General features: G+C 42.8%; 1 protein-coding gene across 1 annotated transcript; it reads right to left on the bottom strand.

The window, feature by feature from the left end:
• Positions 1-7,706: 7,706 nt before the first annotated feature.
• Positions 7,707-12,320, bottom strand: LOC137561036 (gamma-crystallin-3-like). The gene is made up of 3 exons (XM_068272257.1): positions 12,283-12,320; positions 10,222-10,464; positions 7,707-8,034 (listed from the first exon to the last, which is right to left on the bottom strand). Exons 1-3 carry the CDS (start codon positions 12,289-12,291, stop codon positions 7,759-7,761), a joined length of 528 nt encoding a protein of 175 aa, XP_068128358.1. The 5' UTR covers positions 12,292-12,320; the 3' UTR covers positions 7,707-7,758.
• Between the last annotated feature and the right edge of the window lie 10,806 nt (positions 12,321-23,126).

Raw genomic sequence — 23,126 nt, 5'->3', positions numbered from 1 at the left:
AACCACTCAGCGGCTGCTCCACGCCGATTGGCGGGAATAGCTCTGGGTGGAGATTGCAGGGGATCGCGCGCAGCATCCCTGCTGAATTGATGGAGCTCCTCTTCGCCATCAGTCTCCCAGCGGCGATCGCCGCTCTGAGACTGTTAGATGGCAAAACCATCATCTATTTATTCTGTCCTTGTCACACCGCTGTCCCCAATACAGCGCTGTCCCCCTGGTAGGCTCGGGGTGATCCGTTGTCATAGGCTGAAGCCTATGACAGCCAATCACAGTGATTGGCTGGCGGGCGGAGGGAGGGGGGTATAGACAATAAATAAAAAAATAGGTAATTTTATTAAAACAATAATTAAAGAAATATTGATAAAGAAATAACCAAACGTTGGGGAGTGATCAGACCCCACCAACAGAAAGCTCTGTTGGTGGGAAGAAAAGTGTGTGTGTGTGTGTGTGTGGGGGGGATCACTTGTGTGCTGACTTGTATGGCCCTGCAGCGAGGCCTTAAAGCTGCAGTGGCCGATTTAGCAAAAAATGGCCTGGTCACTAAGTAGTTAATAACTGACCTAACAGTAAGCTTGGGCTACATAATCTTATCTGACACTCATTCAAAATATAATAAGATGTATCAGATGTTATGTCCAGTGAAAACCTCATTTCTACATTTCAACAGTTCCAGAGATCGGAGCAGATATAAAGGGAACTGAGGGCGGGGCTTAGTTATAAAAAATTTAAAAATTGCAGGTGGCCATTTTTGCCCTGCTCTTTTTAGAAACTAATTTTCACTTTTGATAAAGCCAAGCTGTAAAAGATAGATTTATTACCATGACAATCAGTGCTTTGATCTCTGCACCTTAATAAACTTAAATTGGCCATCTTAGCATTCCCATCGGCCAGAGTCTGCTCTTGCAGACGGGAACACACATGAGGATGACGGGAACACACATGAGGATGTGCGTGGACACTGACTCGCCAACTGATCAGTCGGCAGAAATGAAAGCAAGCTGCGGTGAGGGGCCGGAGGATCATTGAGGACCGTCACAGGACAGGACGGCTGCAGGGGGTGATAGGAGCCCCAGGTAACGGGGAACTCTTTTTATTTGCAATGGTTTAGGTTCACTTTAAGAGGCATGTTATTGATAAGGTGTAAAAATATCACCCAGGAGAAAACTTACAAGAAAAAGTAGGAGAAAAACAGGGGAATCTGCAGCACAAAGCCACCTCTAGAACTGCGGTGCTGTTGTGCAAGGAGCACCTCCAGGATTTCACATACATTGCAGCAAATAACCAATCAGTGCTGACTTTCCTGGATGCACTCTCCTCCTATGGCTAAAGACACAAACACAAACACTTGGTCACTGCCGCTATAAAAGTATAAGCTATAAGGATAATAGTAAGCCATCCCCAATGGTTAGCAATAAGAGAACAGAGTCAGAGCATATTTCAATTACATGATGGCTTGCCTATTGGGTGGTTACCGAAAGTGCAAAAAGGGGGCCCCCGAAACGCACGTCATGTGTTTCTGAATATGGTCTCCAGAATTTGGTGGCATAGAGACAATCAGCAATGGGCAAATATAAATTAGGCCTTAAAGATACTCTGTAACAAAATGTTCAGCCTTATTTCTTCTATCCTATAATTTCCTATACTTGTTCTAATGTGGCCTGTATTACTGCAGCCTTTTCTAGTTGCACTGTCTCTGTAATAGATCTAATCTTCTTTCCTTTGTTGAGCCTTGTCACTTGTCACCCCAGAGAGGAATGTGCTGTGATAGGGAGAAGTTATACACACCTCCCCCACGCACCCTGCAGGCTCTGTGTGTGCTTTGTTTATTAGTCACAAACAGCTCTCTGCTCACAGCCAGCCGGGCAGTTCAAAGCCCAGACAAGCAGCTAAGGCAACAAGTGGGAGAAATACAGTATTACAGCAGTGAAGTCACGTTTGAGAGGAGCCTCTGAAAACAGGCACCTGCTCTGATGATGTATTTCCTATTTGGCAGCCATCTTCATTGTTTACAAAAACAATGAATAAAACAGCTATTTTATCGCCAAGAAAGCAGCAGGAGCTGTGAAAATGTCACAGAGGGGGCTAGGAGAAGACTACAAACAGGCTGGTACTTTTATTTATGTAAGATTTTCACAGTACAGATTCTGTTTAATAAGCATATCCATAGCAGCTGACACACCCTTGTTATGTTAATAAGAGCTGCCCATTTTGGTGTTGACTTGTTACTGGGCTTGCTAGGCATTATACCCTGTGTCCGTTCTCCTCCATAATTACACCATTTTTATTTTCTACTCCTTCCTTTATATAACTCGAAGCAGTGTCCTGTGATAGACTCATAGTTTCCAGTTGGTTGTGCCCTAGTCATCTGCATGGTTTATCTATACTTAAAAATTCCCCCTAAAAATGGGGATTCCTGTAAATTCCCAATTTCCCCTAAAAATAAGCAACACTGCACTAATAAGCGACTACAGCTGACTCAGAGTGTGACATACCCAAGTAACGTTTTCTAGAAAAACCAAAAGCAGGGTTTTCTTTATCTTATTCCGCCATTTTGAAGGTGGTCTACCGGCATAGTAAATAATGACACCCGGAAAAAAGCTTGTGAGGTGAAGCTGAAATTGTAAAATATCATCTATAACATTTTTTGATTGTTTCTTCATCTTTATCTTAGTAAGAATACTAAATACCTTAAAATAACAGTATTAAATAGGCCGCAATGTAAAGCCGAAATTGCAAAATATCGTCTATTACAGTGGTTCCCCACGGCTGTGCCACGGCACATTCAGATCAGCTTGCTCAGTCTATTAGAGCAGGGCTACAAGAAAATGGCCAATGACGTCTGTATTTGCGGACATCGCCGGCCATTTTGTGTAGACCTGCATTAACTACTGTGGGCGGAGACAGAGAAAATCAGCGATGAGGGAGCCAGAGTGGGAACACTAAGAGCTGAGGAGGAGAAGAGGCGAACATGTGGCTATGGAGGGGTGAGTAAAAGCAGACCTGAACTCAGATTGTCCTCTCTGCTCTTAAAGGAGTCATCAGGCAAATTGTAAAATATTTGCTTTACTCACCTGGGGCTTTCTCCAGCCCCTTGCAGCCAACTGTCCCACTCTGTCACCTCTGCTCCCCGCCGCTGTCCCATTCTCGCCACACGGTGCAGAGGACGACCTCGAGGTCGCCCTTACTGCACCTGCATCAAGCGCCACTGTCAATCACAGTAAGCCGCGGACAACGTGGCAGTGATTGACAGCAGCGCTTGACACAGGCGCAGTAAGGACTGTCATGAAATCGCAGCTAGTTATGATGTTGGGATAATACAGAAGCCATATTTTCCCATTTTTATGTCTGCTGTGTATTATATCAGGTGTGTATGTTGGCTAAAGCCAGGCTGGCTTTGGGGGAAGCTGTGATTGTCTGTATGACAGGATGAAGTACTTTGAGTCTGTATTCAGTCCTCTGGAAGTTGGAAGCTGCTAATTGGATCGCCTGTCGGCCAGGAGATAGTACATTTGCATCTGAAGGTGAACTCTTGTGAACAATAGAGCAGGAACTGCTAAATTGACTTGCTAGCTTCGGGCAAGGAAATGGCTCATTAGGCCACTAGCCAGTCACCTTTGATCTGCTGTGAAAAACTGTCTCAGATGTACTATTGTCCAATGGCTCAAATAAGCTGCTACTGTGATTGTTTGTATGTCAATGGGACTACATGTGCTTTCGGATCCTCTGGGTACAGGTAATTGGGTAATGACCCTCTATTCTGTCCTGGACCTTGCATTACTTTGAACTTTGTGTATATGTAAACAAGCCAATATACAATCCAGCCTAAATGAGTCTTGACAGTTGGAAGCGAACACAGGAATGTTTGAAGTTTACATATGACAGCCTGCTGGAAGTGTGTGAAGTGTTTTGAAATCTCTGAAAGATCAAAAGTGGGACAGGAAAAACCTTGGAAGTTTGCATATCACAGGATATGGCAAGCATTCTGTGCAAACCTTCGGAGGCGGGTTAGACTTGTACCCCCAGGCCCCAAATGGGCCTATAAGAACCCGCACAGGTCCTTCACAACTCGTAGCTCCTCGGAGATCGCAAAGATGCTAGAGCTGCCCCGACTACTGGTCGGAAGTTGCGTTCTACCACAAACAACGCTCTGTATATGCTGGTAACATTAATTTCCCTTTTATTTCTGCAACCTGTCTTGTGTGTATCTTTGTAACTTTTATTTTGTAATTTTTACTTTGTTTTTGTATATATTATTGTCTGCATTGTTCCACTTTTTTCTGGAATATTAAATCGTTATTTAATTAGTTTGACTTCTGCTGTACTAAGCCAACGCTCATAGCCTAGAGAGACTGCAGTGTAACTTGCGTTACAAGATTCAGTGCCTGATTGTGCCTTGCTGCTGTATGATTGTACCGTGTGTGTGTGTGCGTGGCGTTCCCGTATTCGGCCTAAAGCGCAAAGCTGACCCGAATACGAAAACGCGGACTGCGTGTAGATCACTCGACAGCAGAGTGGGAATCGCTGAAGTGTCTAGCAGCAGCTAGTGGTGGCAGTGAGAAGTGCTTTGAGGGGCGACAGCCTTGTTGTAGCTTGAATACGTTTGCTCCCCTCTCGATCTGGTCAAACCCGCAGTCGGGAACCAAATCTGCAGGCTTGCCGTGGAGCCGGTTCCTGACAAGGACGACCTCATGGTTGACCTCTGCACCATGCGCGGAGACCGGGACAGCGGCAGAGAGCGGACCGTTTGTTGTGGGACAATTGGCTTCAAGGGGCTGGAGAAAGCCCCAGGTGAGTAAAGCAGATTTTTTGCAATTTGCCTGATAACTCCTTTAAAAATAGACAACAGCATAATACCTTTTAATAAGGAAGTTCACACCCTTTACATATAAAGGGTGTGACCTCCTCTGGCAGACATTTTGAGAGCATCTCTGTACTAGCCAGCAGCATATTATCCAGCAGCATATTGTTGTCTTGTTTGCTGCAGCCACCCCTCCCCGCATTGTGCCAGCAGCATAATCGTATTATTGCTGCAGCCTCCCCTTCCCCCACTGTGCCAGCAGTATAATCGTATTGTTGCTACAGCCCCCCCCCCCTCCCCCCATTGTGCCAGCTGCAGTCACATTGTCCACTACAGCCCTGCAAAGCTCTAGACCTCATTTTAAAGCAGTATTGTCACCATAAAAATCTAATTTCAACAGCAACTGGTCTGAGTGTATTAAGTGATAAAGATGCTAATCCTGCATTCAAAACTTTAAAAACTTTTTCTGCTGTTATGATTTGGAGTTATCACATACTTAAGGAGCACTGGCCCTTTAGTAGTCGTGCCAAAGAATTGCATGCTGGGGGTTCTTTTTATCTATAATGCATTCCTCCTCTTTCCTTTATGTCCCTGCCAGTTGCTTATCTGAAACCTAATCCCCTACTCACTTGTGTTTACAAGCAAGGCTGAGGCGACTCAGCGATTGGAGAAGACAAGAAAAAAAGTAAAGGGCAGAAATGACATCAGGATTTATCCTAAACTGTGGGCAAAATACATGGCCCCTGCCAGGAACAGAATTCACGTCATTTACTATATAACATTCACTGAAATCAAAACGTGGACAGTACAATACATGTGTTATGTGAGTAGATCAAGTATTTATCTACTTATATATGTGTTTTTTTTCCTGGCATAGTATGGCTGATCCTACTGCTTTAAAGTATATTCTGGAAAATGCAGTCTACTGATCTCTTGATTTTTATGCTTATTTTTCTATCATATGTGACGTGTCTCGGATATCTGAATGTGTGGCGTGATGTGACACGGCCTGAAAAAGGTTGGGAACCTCTGGTCTATAACAATGAAAGCGACATCACGATTGTAATCAGCAAAATTGCGATTTTGCTAAATTTCAAGTACATTTTCGCAATTAAGCCTAAACGTAATTACGATTTGCAAACTAAATTGATTTCGTAGTCGTTTGTAATTTTGAATAAAAATTTGCGTAATTTTGCGAAATTTTATGCCGACTTCGGAAGTTAATAGCAAAGCTCCCATACATGCTATTGCTACCAAAATTGCTGCCTATGTTAAAGAGAATAGTGGGTATAAGGGGAAAAAAGAATTTTCCAAAAAGGCCATATCGTTTTTTAGAAAATCGATTTAAAAAATGCAAAGAAAAATGGTTTTTAAACTTTAAAGAGAACCCGAGGCGAGGTTCTAACAATGAAATCCCCATACAGAGGCCGGGTCTGCTTATAGAGCCCAGCCTCTGTTCCTAATCAGATTCCCCCTAACTTCCCCCTGCGCTCAGCGAGACCCCATAATTCACAGCCGCGCTGCCGACACTGAGCATGGCAGCAGCGGCTGAGTTTACCTTTGTAATGCCAGTCTCTGCTCTCCCCCGCCTGCTGCATCGCTCCGGCCCCGCCCGCGTCTCTTCCCTCACCGCTGATTGGAGGGAAGGGACGCGGGCTGGGACCGGAGCAATGCAGGAGGCGGGGGAGAGCAGAGACTGACGTTACAATAGTAAACACAGCCGCACAGCGTGGCTGTGAATTATGGGGTCTCGCTGAGCGCCCCCCCCCCCGGCTTAGGGGGAATCTGACTAACAACAGAGGCTGGGCTCTATAAGCAGACTGAGCCTCTGTATGAGTGAGAATTTCATTGTTACCTCGCCTCGGGTTCTCTTTAAAACTAAAAGGTCTTTTTGAAAAATAATTTTTTTGACTTGTACCCGCTTAACATATGTAGCAATTTTGGTAGCAATAGCATGTATGGGGGCTTGCTATTAACCGCCAAAGTCAGCACAAAATTTAACAAATTTGCGTGAAAATTACATAAAATTATGAAATACTACTATTACATACAAAATTAATTACGATTTCACATTACGATTACGATGCGAAAATGCAAATTTCGCCCACTACTACGAGATGCAATGAAAACAAACAAAATAAAATATTACCAATATTTTACTACAACTAAACCTAACCCTACTCTCACACAGAACCCTCCCTCTGCAGATGCCTAAACTCTACCCCCCCCCCTGGTGGTGCCTACCAATATTTTACTACAACTTACCCTAACCATAGTACCACACAGAACCCTTCATCTACAAATGCCTAACCCTAACCCCCCTTGTGGTGCCTAACCCTAAAGCCCCCCTTCCTGATGCCTAAGACAATCATTTTCAAAATAACATAAAAAAAAGTACATTTCTAAGACAATAATTTTCAAAACAATATTTTTTCAAATTAATTTCAAAATGATGAAAAAAAAAATCAAAACAATAATTTACAAAATGATCATTCTCAAATTGAATTTCAAAAGAATAATTTTCAAAACAATAATTCTAAAAATGAAATATCTTGGTTGGACGGGTCCTGTGCCTGCTATTTATCGGGCTCCCAAATGTCCAAAAGCAGATATTTTGCATTAGAGCCTATGGGGCACCCAAATAATCCATTAGCCCCAGGCGCCCAAATTTCCTACTTCCAGTCTACTACCATTCATTCTAATAGGAAAGTTGTCAAGATGAACAATCCAACAAGATGGTGCTTGGTCATAGAGATGGTCAATGAAATTCTAATGGGATGAATTTTGGCAGTTAGAAGGCACACCCAGAGGAGCAAACTATTTTAAAATGTCTCTTTCAGTTTTTTTTTATTTTTTAATGGATCTATAAGGTCTCATTCAGCATGAGAACACAATGATGAACTATAAGTGATCAGTTATAAAGTTTATTTCAGTGCAATAATCAATATGTTTCTAGTACTTTAAAAGAAATGACGTAGCCGTTTGAAGGATCCGATCTTGGGAGTGGAGGCTCCCCAGTCGGTGTATCTCTTGTACTCTCCAGGTCTAAGGTAATACTGGCGCCCCCTGTAGTTGGGCTCTTCGTAGAACATCCAGTAGCCATCCTGGACATGGGCTGAGTAGATGTCATGGTAGTGGAATCTGTCGTAGACATGAGGACAATCTTCATTGAATTCCATGACCTGACCTTGGAAGTTCTCTTTGTCACAGATCCTGATTCTGAAGGAGCCATTGTGCTAAAAAAAAAGATACAAAAATATTATGTTTGTTCACCAGAAAAGAAAATACCAAGTATTTGAAACTAGTAGAGGTCATAGGAAAAAAAATTACAATGAAAATTATATGTTTTTCTTGTCATCCTTTTTTTCTAAGCGGTATTGCCTTCTTCTTGGTATGAAGAAAAGCTGAGATCTTAATGATCACAATTGGAATTAAAATTGCTGGCAGGAATATTAACATTCTGAGTTAGGCCAACAATGGTCTGATGGCTGAAACTGAGGAAGAATTAAAGAGCCTAGTCATGAATGTCAAACAAGAAAGTGCCAAAGCTGGTCTATTGCTTATCATCAAGAATGTTAAGAATTGTGTGTGGTTTCAAAAGCTGCCTTTACCTCATTCACCTCATTACATGTGAGAAAGTGCCTGAGTCACTTTAAAGGCATTTGGCAAAGTCTGGAAAACAAAAAAATGAAGTTTTACTGCTAAAAGTTCTATATGTGCCATGGGCAGAAATTATAGGGTTTTTTGTTACAGATATTCTTCTCAGAACTCATGGGGAAGCATTAGATCAATCTGATCAGGTAGCTAGTGACCGGAAGTGCCCAATAAAAGTATGTTTGTATGTTCTCCCCATGTCTGTGTGGGTTTCCTCTGGGCACTCTGGTTTCCTCCCACACACCCAAAAACATACAAATAAGGTAATTGGCTTCCCCCTAAATTGGCACTAAACTACAGTATATACACTACATGATACATACAGTACATAGACAAAGGACTATGCTAGAGATTAGATTGTGAGCTCCTCTGAGGGACAGCTAGTTACAAAACAATATAGTCTGTACAGTGCTGTGGAAGTGCTGTGTCGGCGCTATATAAATACTAAATAATAATAATTTAAAAAAAAACTAAATATTGCTTAAAGAGGAACTCCAGCCTAAACAAACATACTGTCATTAAGTTACATTAGTTATGTTAATTAAAATAGATGGGTAATATAATATCTTACCCACACTGTTTTAAAAGAACAGGCAAATGTTTGATTTCATGATGGCAGCCATCTTTTTGGTTGAAAGGAGGTGACCGGGAGCATGAGACACAGTTCCAACTGTCCTGTGTCCTGAGCACCTCTCCCAGTTGCTAGGCAACGTGAATAACAACATAGGAAATCCCATCATGCTCTGCACAGCATCAGGTAGAAAAAAGCCCGGGCTTTTTTTTCTTTGATGGGTGGAGCTTAGATAAAAATGCAGCTAAAAATGATGCTTTGGTAAGAAAAACAAAGTTCTGATGCTGTGAAACTGTTAAAGAAACACCAAGCCTTTTCAGTTCTGCTGAGTAGATTTTTAGTCCGGAGGTTCACTTTAAAAGGAAGGTAATTAAGCTTAACTTCAATGACGAAAATGTTCAAAGTTTAGACAGTTTTAGTAATAATAAGCACAAAACAATGTGTTTCATGGCCTGTAGCCACTTCCTCGTGTAAATAAGCCTTGTCCAAATCTAAGGCAGTGGCAACAGGCCACAAAACGTATTGTTTTTGTCCTTATTACTAAAACTGTCTAAACTTTGAACATTTTCATCATCAAGTAGAATATCCGTAAATTGCCAATATTCTACTATGGTTCAGCAGGTTATTACGATAGTAGAATATTGGTAATTTTTACTGATATTTACAATAGCCGAACCTAACCATATTCTCACACAAAGCCCTTGCTCTAACAATCTTTAAAAAGTATCAATGATGCTAAAATGAAACTTTTTAAATATCTTATCCAACAGAAACTTCGAAAAAGTGAATACATACTCTCAGGCAACAGATGACTTAAATGAATATAGTTCTGAGGAGGTACAGGGTCAGTGTGTGTTTTTCAGCTTCCTATGTGGGTTTTGATCAGACACATGTATAGATATGAATCATACATCAGTGTTTGACTTTCTCAGAATTATCTGCTTGAGAAATACTTCTCTATAAGTCGTCGATTGACTGAAGAAAATGCATTTGCTTTTTGGATGTTTTGACAAAGCTATGTTTTAGCATTGACATTGTGTTATAACCTTCTACCAGGTGACACGGCATAATCTTCTTTGTTTCAGCATGGAAGCATCTATTGAATGCAGTATATTTTACTGTATTTATTCTGGGGACTTAAGCAAGTTTGCATTGAGCTGTTTCTACTTTGCAAACTTAGCAACCTGCGTCTTATTACCTGGGGGCTCAGACGACAAGACCTGATGGAATCATTGTAGCCCATCCATTGGTGGAAGTCAGGATATTCTCCTCGGTGGAGGAAGTACTGGTGTCCTCTGTAGTTGGACTGCTCATAGAGGATCCAGTTACCATTTTCCACCCGGATGGAGTTACACCGTCTGAAGAAGGAGGAAAGATCTGGATATTCAGAGTGGCACTCGTAGGAACGTCCCTGAAAGTTCCTGTCCTCGTAGAAAATTATCTTTAAAAGAAAGTGACAAAATTTGGTGAAGGATACAGTTAACTAGTTCACCACTAAGAGGTTTTTTCCCTTATGGACCAGAGCAATTTTCACCTTACAGCGCTCCTCCTATTCATTCACCAATAACTTTATTACTACTTATCACAATTACATGATCTATGTCTTGTTATTTTTTTGCCACAAATTAGGCTTTTTGTGGGTGATACTTGTTTTCAGTAATTAATTTATTTTCTATGCATTTTACAGAGAAAAACAAGAAAAAAAAAAACAAAAAAGTAAACATGCATATAAGCCTAGTTGAGGGAAGAAAGGGGCTAATGTATGAGGCATGGAATCTCAAAATCTGATGTGAAAATATCTCTGAACGGGGACCAGGACAGACTATATGCTGGTCTGAAGAGGTGCATTTTAAAGGACAACTAAAGTGAGAAGAATATGGAGGCTGCCATATCTATTTCCTTTTAAATAATACCAGTTGCCTGGCAGCCCTGCTGAAATTTAGCTACAGTAGTGTTTGAACAACACCAGAAACAAGCATGCAGCTAATCTTGTCAGATCTGACAATAATGTCAGAAACACCTGATATGTTGCATGCTTGTTCAGGGTTTATGGCTGAACGTATTAGAGGCAGAGGATCAGCAGGACAGCCAGGAAACTGGTATTGCCTAAAAGGAAATAAATATGGCAGCCTCCATATCTCTCTCGCTTTAGTTGTCCTTTAGGCTGGTTTCACAGTGAGACGTTACAGGCGCACGTTAGAGCAGCCTGTAACGCACCCCACCGCACAGCAATGAAAAATCAATGGGCTGTTCACAGTGCCCACGTTGCGTTACTTAGTAACGCTGTGCCATAAGACAACGTACTGCATGCAGTACTTTATAAGCGGCAGAGCCGCGTTAGACTGCTTGCCCATGCTCAGTAATGTTGGGGAGGAGCGGAGAGCGGCCAGGCACATGGCAAATATAATATTCACTGCACTCAGTGAGTGACGTGCAGTGTTTACTTCCTGGAGCGGCCGCTCTGTGCGGCGATTGGCCGGCGGGACCACGTGATGCCGCATGCGTCCAAGAGTACGCATCACGGCATCACGGACGCCAGAGTGAGCTGCACAACGCGGCTCACTCTGACGTCCACATCAGAGAGCACCAGGCGTTGCGTTAGGGGCACATTATGCGACCTTAACGTCCCCTAAAACGCAACGTCCTGGTGTGAAACCAGCCTGAAGGATGGTTTCCAGACTGAAAACATGGAATACAAGGTGGGCAAGACAGTTCCAAAGATGTGGTGAAGCTTGTCAGAAGTCCTGGATATGAGTGTAAGAAGAAATAACCAGATTAGAGCACCAAAAAGATTCATTGCAGGAAGAACATTACAGGCGGGATGATATTTGCAGAGTAATGAAGAAATGTTTGGAGGGGATAGCTTATAAAAACTTTGTACGATAGGGTGAGGAGTTTTAACTGCATCTTTCGGGTAACTAGCAGCCAATGGAGGGATTGGCGGAGAGAGGCAGAATCACAGGTAAAGCAGGAGAGGTGGATGACACGGGCAGCAGAGTTCAGTAGGGATTGGAGAGGGACCAGTGTGTTTTCTGGTCGGCCTCAGAGAAGAATGTTGCAGTAGTCAAGATGAGATATGGTTAGGGCATTAACAAGCATTCTAGTAGCCTCTTGTGTGAGGAAGGCACACATTGTGGATGTATTTTAGAGATGGAATTAGCAGGAGGAAGTTACCAAGAGGACAACCTAATTTGGGCAAAGTGTGACTGAGACACAGATCACAGTACATGTTCTTGTTACCTCCGTATGTCCATCTTACCTTTGCCATGATGCTTGGCTTATCAGTATGTCCCGTACTGTCTGTACTGGCGAATGGCTGGAGGAAAGTGCCTTTTATATAGGCTGTGTAAATGCTCCCGGACTGATGTTCTGCCCAATCATCAGAATGAAGAGCTATTCTCTACTCCACTATGCCGAGGATTGTTCAGTGTTTCTGTGGGACTATTGTTGACATCTTTCTACTGTCATCAGTGCCCCAGTGTTCTACCTGGACTGCCGAACGGGAACAAAACCTTTTTGTGCACCTCTCAGTCATGTGAATAGTCTGACAGCTCTGTCTATCTGTGCTTTAGGTTAGACTACAACTAACCTACATGAGCAGCAGGTGTCGGATCAGCAAGTGGGAACGGCTATTGATTTAGAAGAAGAAGAAGACTGCTGAGGGTGCAAGTTCAGACATACAAATTCTCTTGTGTTCTCTATATATTTTTATCCATTTGATTATTTAATGAGTTTCTTTATTATATCTACTATTCACAAAAATGGAGAAGCACCCATGCAAGAAGACCTCTGTGTGCCTTAGCTCATGGTCACAGTACCAGGTGACCCAGTAACAAAAAATTCCACGAAGCTGGCACCACCAAATGTAGTAAAATAGCTCTTTATTCAAACGTCATTAAAATGACATTCAGTCAATGATCAAAAATGTAGCAATGACATGGCGACTTGACGTCCTTTGTCAAGCCATACTGCTAACTAGCAGTATGGCTTGACAAAGGACGTCAAGTTCGAAACAGCGGGCTGTCGCCATTGCTACATTTTTGATCATTGACTGAATGTCATTTTAATGACGTTTGAATAAAGAGCTATTTTACTACATTTGGTGGTGCCAGCTTCGTGGAATTTTTTATTATATCTACTTAATTTTTTATAAAAACTTAATTGGCCAGAACAATGAATAAACAAGTTGGGAGCAAACATAAAAACTACATCCATAGAATAGGTGAAATCCCACAAGGGTAATAGAAGTCTAATGACCAAAAGATAAGCTATGAAACCATTAAAGTTAGCACTTCAGCTGCATCTTTCCCTCTCTTAAGGTGCCCATACATTTACTCAATTTCACGCCGATAGACAGCAGATTCGATCAATGTGAAAATTTCACTCGATTGCTAGTGAGTCGGGAGCGCGTCGTTAGTGGCGGTCGATTCGGCAATGGCCGACGCAGAAATAATCTCACCTGTTCTGCTTGTGCAAGTCCCCAGGTCCATGCTGTCCCTTTCTCTGGCCTTCTTTATCTTCACTTCACTTCCTGTCCCATCCTGTGATGAACGGAAGTTCAAACAGTAGAGGACGCGCTATTGTTTGAACTTCCCCTTCTCACAGGACAGGACAGGAAGTGAAGTGAAGAAGGCCAGCTGGAGAAAGTGTCAGCACGGACTCGGGGACTCGCGCCGGTGGAACAGGTAATGCATTGCTGCTGGCGGGGGGAGCAGGGGCGGAGAGGCAGACGGCAGTGGTAGCTCCACAGATTGTGAATCAGAATCAATTTCATGCTGAAATCTATTTAAAATCTGTGTGCAGTGTATGGGCAGCCATTAGATCCCTCTCTGATCAGATTTCTATCAGAGAAGGATCTATCTGTTGGTCGATCTGGTGGCAATTGGCCAGTGTATGGCTGCCTTTACACTCAGTCATTGCACAGGTGAAACCGGCAATAAGATTTGTCAGTAATCCTCGTGCAATGGCCAGGTGATAAGCAGCTCGCACGTGCAAGCTATTTATCATCTGAAACAGCATCAGGCGCTCTGTTACTAGATGCTTTTAAAGATTGTCCCGTATCTAATTTTTTTTGCGCCTAAGTAGTTTTCTCCTAAAGTTTCATTTTCTGTTTAAAATGACTTTTTAGCACTCTAAGGGCTCGTTCACACTAGAGGCGCTTTTCCCTTTTTTTAAAGCGCTGGCGATTGCGAGTGAATTAAAAAAACGCTCGGGAATACAGCTACAAAACAAATACGCTTAAAGAGGAGCTGTTAGGTATAAGGTCTCAGAGAAAAAAAACACATATATCAGTAGCTAAAGATTGGCTGTACTTACATTACATATGCATTTCACTGTCCACGTTTGGATTTCACAGAATTTGTATATAGTATATGCAGAGATAGATGCTCCTGACAGCTCATGGCAGGCTCCATGTTTGTCTGTCTCCTATGAAGACAAATGTGTCGTCATGTCCTGCCTGCTTCCTCTCACAAAAAAGATCGTAATGATAACACTACTGTGCAGTGAATATTAATTAGCCATGTGGCTAGGAACAATAGCGGCTCCTGCAGTGTACTCTGCCCGGAGATTTTTCAGTGCTGGCTGTTGTAACATGAGCCTGTAACTTCTCACTAGCAGCCTAGGGGAGGACCCAAGCAGCCCCAGAATGCTTTGCAGTATGGTATGCGGCCTGTCGTCCTTTTAAGAGCTTGGGTCTATCAGCCTTGCTGATCAGCACACATCAAAAGTAAGAGAGATTTTTAACTTCAGTATTGCCTTTTTGGCTTCCTTCTAAACTGTTTAACACAGGAGAATAGAGGTTTAAATTAGCTTTTGCAGCCTGACAGTTACTCTTTAAGCAAAAATACCCAGTGCACAGCAAGCGCCAGGAATCGCAAAAAAATAGCGTCAAAAACCGGCCAATGCGAACGGCCACGCGAACGGAGCGCATTGTGAACGAGGCCTTAAATTGATAAAGCACTAAAAAGTGGGTGAAGAAGTACTGGCAAAATTATTTTAAGTAGTTTGAGGAGAAAACTGTGGAAAAAACAAAAAGTGAATTGAATAAAGGCCATGGGCCCATATGCAATTAACTTTTTCATCTGAGTTACCTCCTAGGAGATAATTTCATCTTCTTTTTAAACTAACTTTTCAGCATTTTACAACTAAAATACTACCCAAAAGTTGGTGAAAAAACACTATAAAATGTATTTTGAATATTTTCTTGCTTGCTGGTAGCTTCAAAGGCATTTTATGACTATTTGTAAAAATATCACCGAGGAGAAAACTCAGGAGAAAATGTTAATTGCACAAGGGCCATTGGGTCCGATCCACCTCACTTTTTCTCCTAAGTTTTCTCCTAGGTGATCTTTCACATCTTATTCAAAAAATGCCTTTCAAGCCCCCAGCAAGCAAGAAAATACAGTACTCACAATAATTTTCACAGTACTTTTTCACCTACTTTTTGGTACTTTTTTGATTGCAAGGTGCTGAAAAGTTATTTTAAACTGAAAATGAAAATTATCACCTAAGAGAAAAAACCTAAGAGAAAAAGTTAATTGGATTGGGACCATTAATTATCTCTTAACTTTAATTTGCAGCTGCTGTAACTTTTTTTTTAGGAAATTTGCAGCAGACTTTGACAAAAGTATCAGGCCCAGAATTCTCCTCTCTCTTTTTGTCTTCTAAGTTAATTGTAAGAATCTGTAAGGTCTGACTCTTGTTTTTCTCACAGGCCGATTTTTCTCAGCAACGCTGATGCCAAGATATTTGCCAAAATACTTGCCAACTGCCTTGTTAAAGTTAGGCCCGGTTCACACTTGCGGTTCTGTGCCAAACGGACCGGATGACCTGACCGGATCCGGACCGGATCCGGATCGGAACCGTACGGTTCTGATCCGGATCCGATCCGGATCCGGTCAGGTTGCATCAGGTGTTCATCAGGATGCGATCCGGATCCGTTTGGCAAAAGTTAGTACAAACCAAATAAAATGTTGGGGTCTGGGAGGTCAGCAGAAGGGGGACCTGTGGAATCAGGCCCTCCGCTGTTTAGAACTCACCTCCACCTCCGACATACTGCCAACATCTCCAGCACGTTTAAAGTCACTGCTGATCCACGCCAAAATGCTTGCCCATGTGTCCCCATCCAAAATCGCTGCAACAATCCGCATAGGAAGTGGGGTAGAACATCCGGATTTTTAGCCAGTGTGTTGTGCGCTCTCCAGTTCTCATTGCTTTGTATTGGCCGGATGGTGCAGTCCGGCTCCGCCCCGGATACGGCTGCCGGAGGAGCCGGACCAAAAAATAGCGCATGTTGGGTCTTATGCCGGAGTCCGGATCCGGTCCGGATCCGGTCCGGACCAAACGGACGCATGTGAACGCATAGGCTTTCATTGCTATGCCGTGCGTCCGTTCCGTCCGTCCCGCATGCGGTCCGGCTCCGGCACGGCGATTCCGGACGGCGCCCGCTAATGTGAACCGGGCCTTATTGATACTATCATCCATCCAGATTAGAGTGGCTTTATTCCCGCCAAGGGTACAGATGTTAACATTAGACGCCTCTTTGCACACCTCCTGGCCTCCCACCCAGCTGATCAGGCGATAGTGTCCCTGGATGCTGAAAAAGCATTTGACTCTGTTGAATGGGGCTATTTGTAGGAGATCATGGGGTGCTTTGGATTTGGGCCCAAGTTTACCTAAATGGCTCCCCTACATCTCGGATTCGCTATAACTTAGATATTTCCCCTCCTTTTCCCCTGTCCCGGGATACCAGGCAGGGGTGCCCTTGTCCCTACTACTTTTTGTTGTGGCGTTGAAGCCTATGGCCATCCAGGTCCGGCAGTCGGACGATATCAGATGTCTCAGGGTGGGTCGGCTGGAGGACAAACTTGCCCTCTATTCCGATGACACCCTTCTGTTTTTAAATGACACTTCCTCCTCTTTGAACGCTGCCCTGTGTTTGATCAAAGACTTTCATGCTGTTTCAGGTTTGATTAACTGGGATAAGCCCTCTGTTTTGCCTCTCTTTCCCTGTTCGGATGTCGGGCGGCCAGATGTTCTGCTGCAATGGGTCCAAAAAAAAAAAAAAATACCTGGGCATCACCACCACTCTAGGTCACACGCAGTTCATTGCTCTTAATTTTATTCCTGTCCTTAAGAAATTTGAAGATAAATGCAAGGCTTGGGCTTCTCTCCCTTTTTCGCTTATAGGTAGGTCCAATCTTACTAAGTGATATTCCTCCCAAAATGTAATTACATTTTCCGTAACTCACCTTGCTGGATCCCTAAAAAGTTATTTAGGCAAATAGATAAAATGATCACATTCTTTATTTGGGCCAATATATCTCATTAGAAACTCTGAAGTTGAAGGTGGACCAGATGGGATTGGCTCTGCTCAACTTTCAACTTTTTTCTTTATTTTTTGACTGCCATGTGTGTTACGGTTGGTGGTGGTTTGGGCACTCCCCCTCCAACTCCTACATTGGAGGCAGCAATACTAGGCTCTTATGAGGCTCTCACTTGTTTGCCTTTTAGAGGACCCAGGTGCTCTTACCCTCTCACTCCAGCTATGTCCGCTACTTTGAAGGTGTGGGGCGCTGCCACCACCCTTGTTAAAGGGGAACTGAAGAGAGAGGAATATGGAGGCTGCCATGTTTATTTCCTTTTAACCCTCTGGGCGATACAATTACATCGCCCAGGAGGGGGCGCAGCACTTTTTTTTAAATTTAATTTTTTTAAAATCATGTAGCTAGCCTAGCGCTAGCTACATGATAGCCGCTGTGCAGCGGCATCCCCCCCACCCCCTCCGATCGCCTCCGGCGATCAGCGAAAACAGGAGATTCCGTTCAGAATGGGATCTCCTGCTTGGCTTCCCCCGTTGCCATGGCGACGCTCGCGATGACGTCACCGACGTCATCGACGTCGTCACGTCAATGGGAGTCCCAATCCACCCCTCAGCGCTGCCTGGCACTGATTGGCCAGGCTGAGCAAGGGGTCTGGGGGGGGGCTGCGCGGCACGGCGGGTAGCGGCGGATCGGCGGGTAGCGGCGGCGATCGGAAGTTACACGCAGCTAGCAAAGTTCTAGCTGCGTGTAACAAAAAAAATGCAAATCGGCCCACCAGGGCCTGAGAAATCCTCCTGCGCGACATACCCCGAGCTCAGCTCGGGAATAACGCCCAGGAGGTTAAGCAATACCAGTTGCCTGGCAGCCCTGCAGATCCTCTGCCTCTAATACTATTAGCCATAGCCCCTGAACAAGCATGCAGCAGATCAGGTGTTTTAGACTTTAAAGTCAGATCTGACAAGACTAGCAGCATGCTTGTTTCTGGTGTTATTCAGATACTACTGCAGAAAAATAGACCAGCAGGGCTGCCAGGCAACTGGTATTGATTAAAAGGAAATAAATATGGCAGCCTCCATATACCTCTCTCTTTAGTTCCCCTTTAAAGAGAGAATAGAGAAACATGTTAATTTGATTAAACAAAGGCTTTTTGGGTCATTCTGTATCTAAACATTTTTTTTTCAAAAACATAACAAAGACAAAAGACAACAGGCTGGTGCTATGTCACCTTATACACCATGAGGCCTGGAACCCACTGAAAACCGCAAACGCAAAACGCAACCGCTAGCGTTTTGTCTGAGCGGTTTGCAAGCGGATTCATGCGTGTTTTTGGTCGTGTTTTGCAACATTGTATTTTTTCCCCAGCGGGTGCCTAGCGTTTTGCGTTTTGCGTTTTTATCCTGATTGGTCCTGTGAATTATTTTTCATTTTGTTACAGTGTGCTGAACCGCAAAACGCTAGCAAAACCGCTCAGTTTAGGTTTTGCTGAGCGTTTCCGCTAGCGGTTCAATACTTTACATTGAAGCGCTAACGCTCCGAAAATGCTGCACGTCCTGCGTTTGCGTTTCTGAGAAACGCAAACGCTCCTGTGGAAGTTGCCCCATCCATTAACATTAGCCCAGCGTTTTGGCAAACTGCTAGCGTATCGCAGTGCTGCCAAAACGCTGCCAAAAGCGCTCCTGTGGGTTCCAGCCCTTATAGGGTAATCCTCGTCAAGAACATTTTCTTTCCATTCCTGAATGTTATCTTTGGGCTGGTTACGGGATTAAGCATCTGCAGCACATAGCTCCACAGGGTACTCTGCAATAATTCAATGAGCTCAAAGCTGCCTTTAGTCTGCATAACAGGATACTTTTTCGGTTTCTGCAGCTTAGGCATGTGCTGCAGGCTCAGTTCCAGTGTAATCCTGTGTCTATTGGCTCAGATAACTTGGGGTCACTTTACATCCTTGAGAAGATTGATAAACCATTGTCCGCAACATATAACTGCTTTCTTTGTGATAGAGGTGGGAAAATTGATACATGTATTCACAGGTGGTACTCGAAGGTTGCTGACCTTGATTTTGATGACATTGAGACCTCTATTTCTGCCCTTCAATCAGATCTGGTTTCTGCCAGAGATAGATTGATATCTCCTTCATCTAATTTTTTATACCCCTTTACATCTACAGAAAATTAATCCCTTACGATCTCCTGATTGCACTGGGTGTGGTGCATCAGTTGGCACATTTGGCCATATGTTTTGGACTTGTCCTCGTCAACTTTCTGTCAAATGGTGGATAGATGAGTCCATTCAACTGATATTCGATTTTCCCGGCCTTTTGTCTCCTAGGATTGTGTTTTTTGGGTTGATTAAACTGGAGCATCTCAGGAGACAACAAAAGACACTGATTAGAGTGCTTTGTCATTACACCAAAAAGGTCATTGCTCTGCAATGAAACCTTCCTCAACCCCCTGTCACGGAAGAGCCGTGAGACCAGAAAACACAACCGCGTTTGGTTGCCTGAACCAATTGTCGTTGCGTTGCCGGATCAACATTCTTTTGAAAATCTAGCTTTCATAGCTGCTAGAGGAAGTCTGTTCATGAAGCCTTTTGCCTGTGACTTGTTAATTAGCCAGAGGTGGGAAACCCTAGCTGGAATCCTGGTGTAAAACTCAAAGGTTGTTCTAGCTGGTCACGCTTAGATGATAATTAACACACCAAAAGGTGACTTTCATCCAGGGGAAGCCAAAGGAAGCTAGCTCCACAGGGGTCCACTGAAGAACTCAGACACAGTGACACGGCTGGGGAACAGATTTAAATGCTGTGAGGAAACGCGGAGGAGCCGCCGTCTCTCACAGTGAGGCGGCTGTTTCCGCGTTCAGCAGCGCGTCACAACGCGAAAAAACCGCCGCATGCCGCTTAGGCAGAGCGGCGGAATCCGCATTGGTAACGGCGGAATCCGCATCAGAGGCGGCCCCCGCACTAGATACATTGCATGACAGTACTGGTGTGGCTGGGACTGATAGTCCACCAAGATTCAGACTTACACGCGCGCGAGCACAGAGGCAGAGTTTAAATAGCTGTTAGAAGGGTGTCGGCTGACCAGCTGGGTCAGCTGACAAATTCCACTGCTCCCATTGGACCAGCAATTAGGGAGGTCCTGGAAAGGTCCTAGAGTATATATACGCGTCTGTACAAAAAGGGCGTCTGGAAAAAAGGGCGCGGGGTGTAGCCGAAATAATAAGATTTAATATAAACGTATAATCACGATAAATAGAATGTAAAATAAAAGTTTCGGGAAAATAAGAAAAAGTAAACGATAAAGAAGAGTTATAATATCGTTTATAACAACAAACGAGTATTGTAACGCATATTTTACATTTGTACTTTTTAGTTTGTCAAACAACTAAAATGAACGGCAACACAGATGGCAAAACCGCCTATTACGTTTATAAGGTGTTGTACGGTTTTATAGTTTACACCGTTATAACGATATATAAGACTTCTAATTTTGTAAGCTAATAAAACCGTACCCTATATGTTAACGATGTTCTACCAATAGTTTAGTGCAAAACCATAGTTTAAAGTACCAATTGAGTTTATTAGCGGCTTTATAATTTGTAAACTAAAATTTCCAAAACCATTTGTAGCCGGTTTTCAAGGAATTTAAACACTAAATAACGCAAACAGTTTAACCGGTGATAGCCGGTAATTTAACAAACGAGTTGTTGTAAACTCTTACTTGCGTATACATTCATGTGAAGGAAATGGACCACTATAACAAAAACCTTAATTATGTTTTAAAGTTTTAACGGAAAAAACAGAGTAAATTGAGGTATTATTTACCGGTCAATACTTCGTTTATATTTTTCAACGTAATTTAATCGCTGTTTCATTCATCCTAAATTATAGTTATTTGTTTTACTAATGGCGGACCATAACGGCTATATTGTTGTGCACTGTTGCAGTCTATATAATACTTTTTTAAACGTTAAGTTTTGAAGCAAAAAGTATGTCTTATTTCTGTTTGTAGCTGTAAGGGATATATTACGTTTGTATACATAGAACTTAAACCGGGCACTATATATTGGAAACGTTTGGCGATGTTTATTGTTTAAACGGTATTCTTCGCACATCAATGTCGGTTTATGTAAAATCATTGCCTAATGTCTACATACCGATCGATTTCTATACTACATCTACGGTTTGTCACTTTGCGGCCAATGCGATTGTTTAAACCATGTAACGATGTTTATAGTAAATGTAAGAATGGTTGCAGTTTATATTTTCCCATTTACATCATGTAGTCTTCGCTATCCACTTTTTGTAACCTTGATATACAGATGGAATGAAGATCTTACATCATTCCAAAGCACATGGAAGCATGAATTACCATTGACATAAAAAAAGTATATTTGTTTTTTTTTGTCTCTGCCCCTTTACGATTTTGAACCCCAGTTAGCCAGTGCTCCACTGTACCAGCTTTGAGGCACATGCTACGCAGTAGAAGAATGGCATGAAGTAGAATTTTTTTCCTTTGAAATCTAGCCAAAAATTCTGTGTTGGAGTTGTAGGCTCCACCCTTTTTCTGGAATATTAGTTCCAGTCAACCAGTGAAAAACTATGCAAGTTTGACCCTTGTATTAACAGTGTAACAATGCATGCAGTTTATATGTTCCCTGGGAAATTTATGTTTGGCTTCACTCCCTTTTTGTAACCTTGACACATACCGTAGTCACACCATGACAAAGTGTTTTAGCTTTTAGCTTCCATGCATCAACAAAGTTTGAATGTAAGCAGTTTATCCACCAAATCAAATTGACTGGCTGTTTATGGCCATGCCCCTTTAATGAATGTGTACCCCATTCACCCAATGACTGACTGCACCAAGTTTGTGTCAGCATTGAGTTTGTTACCTCGGCATCAGGGATCGTTGTGTCTGCCGCGCCCGCGTCTGACGTCTCTGTGCAGCTCGATGTGTCCTCTCGCTTATCTCCTCCCAGCAGTACATGTTTATCCAATGTACACTATAGTAGTTTACCGCACTTGAGCACCAGGAGACAGGATGTTTATGCGCTGATGATGCGGGTCAGCTCAACTGCCAGTGGTCTTCCTATGTTTGATCCTGCAGGACCCCGGGGATTCACATGTAGCTTAGGAGATTATTACATTACTGTATTCTTTATAGTAATTACTGTATTGGGCATCAACCTTGCCTTAACCCTTGACTACTCTTTTTCCTCCTTATTATGTACTTTGCCTATCTGATCTGTAGCCGACTGTAACCTTGAACTGTGAATCAGATTTCTCCTGTTGATTTTGTACGTTTGCCCATTTGAACTCACCCTGACCCGTTTTTTTTTTTTTTTATAGTACGCTGTTGTCTGATGATTCTATCATGCTGCTTACCGACCCGTTACAGACCTAGCCTGTACGACATCTCAGTACTTTTTATTATAGCCCTATCCACTAAAACTGTTGTGTATTGAAAATACATTTTCATTTCTACTTTGGCGAGCGAATTATATAACTTTTTGTCCAATAACCCTGAATGGTGTGTAACATTAAGGCCGAAATTTGAAGAAGTTGTTGACGCAAACATTTTTTTTTACGAAAACCTTTAATGAAAACTGCATAAAAAACAGACATTTCCAAAGTAGACTGCAAACCTCATCAATCTTATCAACCAACTAGTATCCTCAAAAACACTTTGATGTTGTAGTGCAAAGTATGTTTTGAAGAATAATGCAAAAATGCATACAGGCATACCTTTCTCGATCAACATATTACATAAAAACTT

The sequence above is a fragment of the Hyperolius riggenbachi genome, chromosome 1 (assembly GCF_040937935.1).
Source record: "Hyperolius riggenbachi isolate aHypRig1 chromosome 1, aHypRig1.pri, whole genome shotgun sequence".
In the NCBI taxonomy this organism is placed as follows: Eukaryota; Metazoa; Chordata; class Amphibia; order Anura; family Hyperoliidae; genus Hyperolius; species Hyperolius riggenbachi.
This window is presented reverse-complemented; position numbering and strand designations above follow the sequence as displayed.